Source organism: Oryzias latipes, chromosome 9 (genome assembly GCF_002234675.1).
Source record: "Oryzias latipes chromosome 9, ASM223467v1".
Taxonomy (NCBI): Eukaryota; Metazoa; Chordata; class Actinopteri; order Beloniformes; family Adrianichthyidae; genus Oryzias; species Oryzias latipes.
Window position 1 is genome coordinate 5,747,704 of NC_019867.2, and position 10,542 is coordinate 5,758,245.

The following is a 10,542-nucleotide window of genomic DNA, read 5'->3' on the forward strand; positions in this document are numbered from 1 at the left end:
TGCTTGCTTTAACAGGCACTGATTAGGGCTTCATTTGACTAAACTGTCAAAACAAAAGGTCTTTTTTTATCATTCTGCTAAACTGATGAAGATTGTGACCCAAAATGCCTTTTTGGTTTATTGGAATAGCTGTGTAAAAAACGTATTGGTGAAATCTAGACAGAATGAACTTGAAATGTACAAGCTCATGAGAAAAATAGGATAATTAACTGCGAACAAAGTTACATGTTTTTTTTAAAATAAATATTCACATGATAAATGAACTTTTTCTAAACTAATTCCAGGTACTTTTGCCTTATAAATGTTGTCATTAATTTATTATACTAAGGGTAAGAATCCACAGACAAATGGATAATTTGTGTAGGTCTTTAAATGCATTTAAAACAAGTCTATTATTTTTCATGCATACAACACTTACAGTTATATTGAATCTTTAAATACAAGTTAATATTTACAAATAATTCAACCCCAAAGTCATAAAAAGGTATCCAGAAACAACGTTTATTGTTTCTCTCTTCATATCTGTACAAATACCATCAAACTTTTATGTACATATGACATTTACATAAAATACAAAACTATATATTCATAACAGAATTTTGTATTTCTCCTGTGATGCTTCAAAAAAAAAACATTTTGAGAAAAAAGGAACCTGCTGAAGAAGTGTGAGTACTGCAGTACTTTTATTACAGCTCTGTGAGAGCAATATGGAGCACATTGGCAAGAAAATAGCTCACAAATATTGATGGCACATTATTTCTAAAGTTATCAAGCAATGTTCAAAAGTTGCCTCACTTTCAGCAATCGATTAAAGTCATTTCTTCATCAGGGAAACCCAAGATAACGACTTAAAACAAGACATGGGAGGGAAAGTAAGTCAGAAGAGGAAAAGACTAAGTAGCTCTCTCCTCTCACCACTGCTGTGTCACACATTCTATGATACATGTTTGCAAAACCATTGAGAAAATCCCTTTGGTCAGTTATATTAGCTGTAAACAAACCAGAACGACATACATGTATAGATATCTATATATCTATAGAAATCTATATCTATATAGATATATCAATATCTATATCTATCTATCTATCCCTATATATATATATATATATATATATATATATATATATATATATATATAATCTAGCCACAGGGGTTGCAAGCCAGTAACTTCTGTGCCGGTCCCAAGCCCGGATAAATAGAGAGGGTTGCGTCAGGAAGGGCATCCGGCGTAAAAATTGCCAAAATAACCATGCGAATCATCCACAACACTTTAGACATACCGGATCGGTCGAGGCCCGGGTTAACAACGACCGCCACCGATGCTGTTAACCTACAGGGTGTCGGTGGAAATTTGACTACTGTTGGTGGAAGAAAGAGGGGAGGCAGAAGGGTCCGTTGCCAGAGAGAGAAGGGAAAAGGCAGGAACATAGGTTTGAGAATAGGGACTCTTAACGTTGGCACAATGACAGGGAAAGGCAGAGAGCTGGCAGACATGATGGAGAGAAGGAAGGTAGATGTACTGTGTGTGCAGGAGACAAGGTGGAAGGGCAGCAAGGCACGTAGTATTGGAGGAGGATACAAACTTTTCTATCATGGTGTTGATAGGAAGAGAAACGGGGTAGGAGTGATTCTGAAGGGGGAGTTTGTAAACAGTGTTCTAGAGGTGAAAAGAGTCTCAGACAGGATGATGAGCCTAAAGTTAGAAATTGAAGGGGTGATGGTGAATGTAGTCAGTGGGTATGCGCCACAGGTTGGCTGTGAGTTAGAAGTGAAGGAGAGATTCTGGAGTGAGTTGGATGAGGTCATAGAGAGTTTTCCCAGAGGAGAGAGAGTTGTTATTGGAGCAGACTTTAATGGGCATGTTGGTGAGGGCAATAGAGGTGATGAGGAGGTGATGGGCAGGTTTGGTGTGAAGGAAAGGAATCTGGAGGGACAGATGGTGGTGGACTTTGCGAAGAGGATGGAAATGGCTGTAGTCAACACTTACTTCCAGAAGAGAGAGGAACATAGAGTGACATTCAGAAGTGGAGGTAGGAGTACTCAGGTGGACTACATCCTATGTAGACGAGGTCATTTGAGAGAGGTTAATGACTGCAAAGTGGTGGTAGGAGAGAGTGTAGCCAGACAGCACCGCATGGTGGTGTGTAAGATGACTCTGGAGGTCAGGAAGAAGAAGATAGGGAAAACAGAAAAGAAGACCAAGTGGTGGAAGCTACAGAATGAAGAAACTTGTGAGGAATTTAGGCAGAAGTTGAGGCAGGTCCTGGGTGGTCAGGATGAGCTTCCAGAGGACTGGGAAACTACAGCAGAGATTATCAGGGAAACAGGTAGGAAGGTGCTAGGTGTGTCATCTGGAAAGAGGAAAGACGGTAAAGAGACTTGGTGGTGGAATGAGGAAGTACAGGACTGCGTCCAGAGGAAGAGGTTGGCTAAAAGGAAGTGGGATGTAGAAAGGACTGAGGAAGGTAGACAGGAGTACAAGGAAGCGCAGCGTAGAGTGAAGAGAGAGGTGGCAAAGGCCAAACAGAAAGCTTACGATGAGCTTTATGACAGGTTAGACACAAAGGAAGGAGAGAAGGACTTGTACAGGCTAGCCAGACAGAGAGACAGAGATGGGAAGGACGTGCAACAGATAAGGGTGATTAAGGACAGAGATGGAAAGGTGCTAACAACCCAAGAGAGTGTACAGAAAAGATGGAAGGAGTATTTTGAGGAGCTGATGAACGAGGAAAATGACAGGGAAAGAAGGGAGGAAGATGTGGTTGTTGTGGAGCAGGAAGTAGCAGAGATTGGAAAGGATGAGGTTAGGAAGGCTCTGAAAAGGATGAAGAGCGGAAAGGCCGTTGGTCCTGATGACGTACCTGTGGAGGTATGGAAGTGCCTAGGAGAGACAGCAGTGGAATTTCTAACAAGGTTGTTCAATAGGATTTTAGAGAGTGAGAAGATGCCTGAGGAATGGAGGAGAAGCGTTCTGGTCCCGATCTTTAAAAACAAGGGTGACACGCAGAACTGCAGCAACTATAGAGGAATAAAGTTGATGAGCCACACAATGAAGCTGTGGGAAAGAGTAGTGGAAGCCAGGCTTAGGAAGAAGGTGGAGATTTGTGAGCAGCAGTATGGTTTCATGCCCCGTAAGAGCACCACTGATGCCATTTTTGCTTTGAGAATGTTGATGGAAAAGTACAGAGAAGGTCAGAAGGAGCTGCATTGTGTGTTCGTAGATTTAGAGAAGGCGTATGACAGGGTGCCGAGGGAGGAGCTGTGGTACTGTATGAGGTCGTCTGGAGTGGCAGAGAAGTATGTCAGAGTAGTTCAGGACATGTATGAGAGAAGTATGACGGTGGTGAGATGTGCTGTAGGTCAGACAGAGGAGTTCAAGGTGGAGGTGGGACTACACCAAGGATCAGCTTTGAGTCCTTTTTTGTTTGCTATGCTGATGGACAGGCTGACAGACGAGGTAAGACAGGAATCTCCCTGGACAATGATGTTTGCGGATGACATTGTAATTTGCAGTGAGAGTAGAGAGCAGGTGGAGGAACAGCTAGAGAGGTGGAGGTTTGCTCTGGAAAGAAGAGGCATGAAGGTCAGTCGTAGTAAGACAGAATACATGTGTCTGAACGAGAGGGATCAAGGTAGAAGCGTTAGGTTACAGGGGACTGAGGTGAAGAAGGTGCAGGAGTTTAAGTACTTGGGGTCAACAGTTCGGTGTGATGGGGATTGTGGAAAAGAGGTGAAGAGGCGAGTGCAGGCAGGTTGGAGCGGTTGGAGGAAAGTGTCAGGAGTGTTGTGTCACAGAAAAGTGCCAGCAAGACTCAAAGGAAAGGTGTACAAGACAGTGGTGAGACCAGCTCTGCTCTATGGGTTAGAGACGGTAGCAGTGAGACAGAGACAAGAGGCTGAGATGGAGGTAGCAGAGATGAAGATGTTGAGGTTCTCCTTAGGAGTGACCAGGTTAGACAGGATAAGGAACGAGTACATCAGAGGGACGGCTCATGTTGCCTGTGTTAGCGACAAAGTCAGAGAAGCCAGACTGAGATGGTTTGGACATGTTCAGAGGAGGGATAGTGGATATATTGGTAGAAGGATGTTGGAGATGGAGCTGCCTGGCCGGAGGGCAAGAGGACGGCCAAAGAGGAGATATATGGATGTCTTAACAGAGGACATGAAGTTGGCTAATGTTAGGGTAGAAGATGTCCATGATAGAGTGAGGTGGAAAAGGATGATTCGCTGTGGCGACCCCTGATGGGAAAAGCCGAAAGAGAAAGAAGATATATATATATATATATATATATATATATATATATATATATATATACCCATTAAATTAACGAACGACCAGCCTAAACATGCATTTAAATGTGTGTGACATGGACATCTGTGACAGAGATTTGACAAAAATAAGCACATTTTTACAGCTCAGGGAATGCGATTTACAGCCTCAAGAGTAAATATACTAACATGATAAAATGACAAATAAATAACACTGTTTTGTTTCTTTGGACAAATATAAATCTTCATGAATAAAACAGAAGGGGAAAAAAAGCGAGAAAGAGGAACTTGAATGGTGACACAATATATCATGGTAGATGATAGTCTTACAATGTTAATGTATAAATTATAAAACACAAAAAGTACTGTATAAATAAACATCTAACAGACTGAACTATATGTATACTTCCTTTTCCTTAAAAAAAAATAAATAAGCATACACATAATTTACAGTATGGACATGATTCATTGCCCTAAAACTGTTCCCCTATAATGAAGGGAGCCTATCCATCCAGTACAGAAGCCAAATGGACATAGGCCATGTAGTCCTCACCTTCTTCATCCTCCTCCTGGTCTTCTGTAATGGCTATATGGGAGAATACAAGGTAGCTGTTGTATGAATATGGACTACAACAGCTCAGATTACTACTGAACGTCAAAAAGATCTCACAGCAAAGCAACTCATACACAACCTCCTTCTTGTATTTGCTTGTATGTTAGTGTTTGGATCAGTGAGGAAGAGTGTATGTGACTTGGCAACAACAGTAAGTACATGTTCACATGTCTATTTGTATGACATAGCAAGTCAGTGCTGTAGCATGAAAACAACGTAGGTCAGGGGTTGGATGGGAGGTTAGAGGGGGTCACAAGGGTTATTGGGACTGGGAGGCAGGTAAAGTGAGGCAGATGGTTCCAGTGGCTCGGGTCTCTTTTGGGCAGATTCCAGAAAGAAGACACACATAACACAGAAAAGTGCTATTGTGTTTTGGGATTTGCTGGTTGCTCTTCTCTGATTAGGATTTGAAGTTGCGGCTCAGATGCTCAGGAGTGGAGGACTGTCACATGTTGCAATCTGCATGACTGACACACTTATGAGGTATTTTCTCTTCTTTTTGTACAGAGATTTACATAGAACACATTGAATGTAAGCACACAAGCAAGTAAAGAAGTGACAAGTTACAAAGAAAAAAAAAACAACAACAACAAGCGGTCCCTCTGTCATCCAGACAGGTTTGTGTTTTCTGACATTTTGTTCTTCTTTACAACACAATCACTGGAAACACAAGAAGAGGCAAACGTTCCAGTTTTCATCTATAGTGTGATTCTACACGCTTTTGCTCATCCTGTACACCATAAATGATCACAATGTTTGCCTTAGAGGCAGATGCCTAAATCAATCAGGAGAAAAAAGCTAACCTGGAATGTACATGTGATGTTTTCCGACTCCAAAGAGCCATTTGTTGTTCTTTTTTTAATTCTGCGATCTACAGACTCACTGACTGCACAACTGTTAAAATCCATTATCACTGTTTTCAACATGGCATCCCATGCTAACAATGGGTGGATGTTTACACCATCTTCCACTCTAGGGCGTAATGCATGGCACGAGAGGTTGTGCATAATCAGTTGATTGTTTGCAGAAATGAAAAGAAAAAACACACAACTTTGCCAGAAAATCACCAACACATTGAAGGAAGTTCCAAACTGTTAAGATGCTTTCCATAAAACCGAGCATGACTGCGGCTCCTCCTTGATGTGATCATGCCCTCTACCATTAGGATTATTCCACTACAAACGGAGGAAGTTATCGCTGTTGCCTTTAGGTTTCCTCGGATTTTTCTCCGACTGCTTATGAGAAATTTATTCTTTTTTTCCACTTCTGTTACCTTGTTTGCCAGTTTAGTTCGAATAGAATGAAAAAAGAAAACACAAGAGCAAAAGCCAACGACAAGAACATCATGCAGGTTCTTCCAATCCCAAGTCCTTTCAGTTTTGCTTAAACTGAGTTTGGTGATGAACACAGCTGGAGGGGAGGAGCTTGGGCAAAGTCGGGGGGGGGGGGGGGGGGGGTCAGGGGATGTTTTGTTGGAGAAAGCAACAATGAATATTGTCTCTTGCTCAGACTGGGATGCTGGATGTTTTGCTTCTTTTGTTTCACATTTTGCTTTTGTTATTTACTTACAGTTGCAAGGTCCTGAGTGCTTGACTTCCAGCAACACCCCCTTAGAACAAGCAGCTTGCTTCATGGCACATTCGCTGGGGTATGTGGTGTTGTCGCTGGCACAAACCGACTCATCTGTCCTACTCTCCTGACAGGACTCATCACAGAGCGAGCAGCGGCCCCGGCCCATCCTAGAATCCCACAGACACTTCTTCCCTCCGCTACACTGGATGTCCTCGCATGACTTTGCCTCTGGATGAAGAGACGAGGAAATCATCATCAGTGGCTACTTAGATTCCACACGTCTAAAAACTTTTTTAACAGAATTAGATTAGTTCGGGTTTTCTGTGCATTTATCTGGAAAAAACAAACAAACAGCATCTATCTTATCAGATGCATCAGGAACACAAAGTTGCATTCAGGGTGAGCATTTTTCCAGAAAATACATGGCTCAGATTGATTGTTATCTAGATAGGAAACCATTTGGCCTAAAACTTGCAGCTTTTTCTTCATGGCCCCCAGCTCTCCCCTGTTTTGCTCTCTAACTTCCTCCACTTCGCCTTCACTCTCTCCCATATGGGATAGTGCTGCCAACATCAGGAAATAATAAGATGTCTATCATTTCTTGAGCAAACACAAGCAAGTACCAAACACCCTCTTTCTCTGAGACCTCCTCCCAACTGGAATGTTGGCAGAAACGAGAAGTGCATTACTGCAGAGGTGGCCAGGGAGAAAATGTAGCCACAATCAAAGTGGCTGCAAGGAGGCGCTGTGTCAGGGGGTTCAGTGTGACGCTTTCACATCTCTTGTTACAGACTTACTGATGCATTTTCCCTCGTACGCAACTCCGATAGACTTGCCGAGGAGACAGGTCGCCTTTCTCAGGTGACAGGCGCTGGCATAGATGATCCCGTCGTTTCCACACAGGTACTGCTCAGGTGACGTCGCCTCAGGGCAAAGCCGATTACACATCACACAGTATGCGTTGTTTGTCTGGTCCACGACGCATGTTGAGCTGCCAGGACACAAGACATCACGGCACGTTTCTGGAGACAAAGAGAAAATGATGTCAATGGGAAAATCAATGCAGCAGCCACTCCGCTCTTTCTTCCTGCTCCTCTCACTTGCAGCCTGAAAAGACTCAAAAGTTAATTAAAAAAACATAAATAAATAAATAAAAAACACCTACTCTTGCATTTCCCCTGGTACTGCACGTCCAGGTCGGGGTGGCCTCTGCATTTCGCCTTCAGGAGAGCGCACTCGTCCTTGTAGGTCTTCCCGTCAAAGCCGCAGACCGGTCCTTTCCAGGTGATGTTGGAGCAGTCTGGAGCGCACACGCAGCGCGGTTTACTTCTTCTGTTCATCTTGCATCTCTTCCCAGGTCCGCAGTCAACATTATCGCAGCTTTCTACAAGAAAAACACCCCCGCGTTAAGGAATGTGTGCGTAAAATGATTGACATTGAGTGACACATTGATACTTTACGTTGGCTGAATGCGTTAATCACATAATCGGTTTGATTGGTGGTGTGCTTTAGTTTATGCGAAAAACCAAGGAAAATGAGTGCACCTCCACCTTTGCAAGGTATGCAATTTGGAGCTCCGCCATTGAAGATTATCCACTTAAAGAGCGTGCTGTTGGGAACGTCCTCCTCGGTCCAGGACGTTCCCAGCCTTCCACTCCGGCAGCACTCCTCCTTGCTCATCCCTTGCATGTAGAGGACCTGACATCTCCCGTTCCTTCCCTGCTGCAACCAGCAGTTCCCGGCTGCAAACAGCAACAACATTAAAAGAAAAGAATCTTGAGTATCGCTCGCTGAACGTGTATCACAGACCCAGACACACCAGACACGCAGGCGGATTGTATTATCTGAAACGCTCCCTCCCTCCTCTTTCACCCTCCCGGTGGTATTTTGTCAGATTTTTTTTCCAAGACTGTTAACACTTGCCTATCCCAACTGTGACTGACAGCTCTTACAATGCAAACTTAGAAAAGTAAAAAAAGAATCTTTTTTTCTTTTATTCCAAAAATCTCCTTGTTGCCATTGCGCACAAACTGAATCGTCTAGACAGCGAAGCTCAATCATTACGAAAACCACGGTCTTTACAGCAAGACTGAACAAACCACCATCTCCAACGCCTCACTAAAATATCCCAGACATGTACCAGACACTGACATGTCTGCGACACATGGGGGAATTTAATTCAAAGTCATATGACATAAAAAAACAGAAATGTCAACCTTTGACACATTTTCAAAAAACTATAACAAAATTGCTATAAAATTTGATTTTTATGTTGGTATAATGTGTCTATGACATGATGTTTTATGGTAGATCTCTTGGAATTTGGAACCCCAACATAAATTGAGGTTTGCTCATTTATTTCATAAGCAAAAATAAAAAGGAAAAAGGAAGAAATTCGAGCGCAAAAGCTGAAAGGGTGTGTGCCATAAATAAATAAATAAATATAAACTGCTCATAAAGCTATCTGTGGCCACTCTGAAGTTTGTTGGAGGGCAGGCGACAGCTTCATTAAACACTTTCAACGCTCACATAAAGGTCTTGAAATATGTGCAGATATTTACAGAACGCTGCGTGGCGGCTTCTAGCGCGTGAGCCCGCCGAGGGCTGCAGAAATGTGCCATTTTCCCCACTTTGAAGTCTGAAGCCATTACCACATGGCACCTGTTTTATATAGGGTTAACGCGCACGCCGTCTGGCGCACAGAGTTTTGGTCGTTGGGAGGAAGAAGAACCAGAAGTCACTCTGGAAAGTTTCCCTTTGGCAACGAGATTCCTGCATCCGCGCGTTTAGAGGTTCTACATTAAAACATATTAAAAAAAAAAGTCAGGAGACAGACAAGGAGAGCTTACCTTGAACCTTCTGATGTTCCATGAGGTGACAAAGCCACATGAAGAAGAGAAAAATGCCCGGGTGGAGGTGGTGATTGAGCATCCCAAGCATGATGGAGAGGCAAAGTGAGCCACGTATTTGACACAAGCAGCGCAAAAGTAATCTGCTTAAGGTGGCAGGGCTGAATAAGTGTCAGTCTGAGAATGCAGCCTCTCTTTTTAAATCTATATGGGGTCTCGGGTTGACTGTCTGTGGTGGGCGGTCCCCTCTTCTGTGGGGGTGGGGAGATGTGTTTTTTTTTTTTCTTACCCAAGTTCTTTCAATCCCAGTCAGGTGACATCGTTACAAGGAACTTTCCCTTCCCTGCGCTGAGAGGAGCATGGAAATATTTGTTATGCAAAGCCAGACGTTTGAATCCTGAAGCTATAAGAGGAGTGAAGAAAAGAAAAATATGAAAGTATAACATTTGTTTACTATATGAGACTCGGATTCCCTATTTTTTTCTTGCAATAATAATGTTAACATTAATATTAAAATTTATATTTTGAAGAATTGCGTTTCTTTAAAAGGGTAACGAAACCCATCAGATCATCTCGCAGTCCCTTCAATCTAGGGATAAGATGATTGGTAACTGATATTTGTCCACCAACTGCGGACAAAAGTGTAAATCTTTTGATGAGCTGCCTTTGAGAACATATCCGAGCTCAGACAATAATAGAATTCATAGTAGTCGGCAGCCGCGCGGCTAATATTAGAACAGACAGTTGTTTGGGTTTCTTTCCCGGGTCAAGCTTTTAAATATAATCAAACCTGTTTCCGATGAGACCGAGAACTGGGGTGTTGCGTTTCATTGAATGAAACGCACACACATTTACAAACACACACGTGCGCGCGCGCAGATCCGCTGGCTGGAGCAGACGCGCGCGGAACTCCTTCAGAAGTCCTTGCGCGACCTCTTCGGCGGAACTCAGGTGCCGCGTCCCTGTGCCGCTCAGAGCGCAGCGTCTGCTGCGCGCCGGGAGTTCCGAGGACGCGCCGATCCGCGTCAACACATCACCGCTCTGTCTCGTTTACTTGCAAAATATGAAAGAAAATCCTCCTGAAAGAGGACGATCTCCGACAAGATGCAGGTTGTACCCTGCTTGTTTGAACAAGTATCACTACTAGTACGTTTCCATATTTTCAGAAAGGTTATTCTCAGAAGCACAATCACGCACGACAATCAGGAAACTTGTTGGGTAGCGTGCACACAGGCCCA

At 43.3% G+C, this 10,542-nt stretch overlaps 1 protein-coding gene across 4 annotated transcripts; it reads right to left on the reverse strand.

Moving 5' to 3' along the window:
- Positions 1–4,294: 4,294 nt before the first annotated feature.
- Positions 4,295–9,768, reverse strand: fst (follistatin). Of its 4 annotated transcripts, XM_020705735.2 has the most exons (7): positions 9,594–9,768; positions 9,305–9,314; positions 8,000–8,197; positions 7,621–7,839; positions 7,253–7,477; positions 6,453–6,683; positions 4,295–4,856 (listed from the first exon to the last, which is right to left on the reverse strand). In XM_020705735.2, the coding sequence occupies exons 3-7, from the start codon at positions 8,142–8,144 to the stop codon at positions 4,774–4,776; spliced, it is 903 nt and encodes a 300-aa protein (XP_020561394.1). In that variant the 5' UTR covers positions 8,145–8,197; positions 9,305–9,314; positions 9,594–9,768; the 3' UTR covers positions 4,295–4,773. The 4 variants fall into 4 exon arrangements, with proteins under 4 accessions (XP_020561394.1, XP_011477171.1, XP_004072200.1 ...); XM_011478869.3 differs by lacking the exon at positions 9,594–9,768 and having other exon boundaries at positions 9,305–9,551; XM_004072152.4 differs by lacking the exon at positions 9,594–9,768 and having other exon boundaries at positions 8,006–8,197; positions 9,305–9,548.
- Between the last annotated feature and the right edge of the window lie 774 nt (positions 9,769–10,542).

Excerpts from the sequence above, each read along its gene's own strand:
- fst (XM_011478869.3), bottom strand. The coding sequence starts at position 9,395 with ATGCTTGGGATGCTCAATCACCACCTCCACCCGGGCATTTTTCTCTTC. Across the intron at positions 7,840-7,999 it reads CATACCTTGCAAAGGTGGAG|AAAGCTGCGATAATGTTGAC; the intron begins GTGCACTCATTT and ends TTTTTCTTGTAG. Across the intron at positions 6,684-7,252 it reads GTACGAGGGAAAATGCATCA|AGGCAAAGTCATGCGAGGAC; the intron begins GTAAGTCTGTAA and ends CTCTTCATCCAG.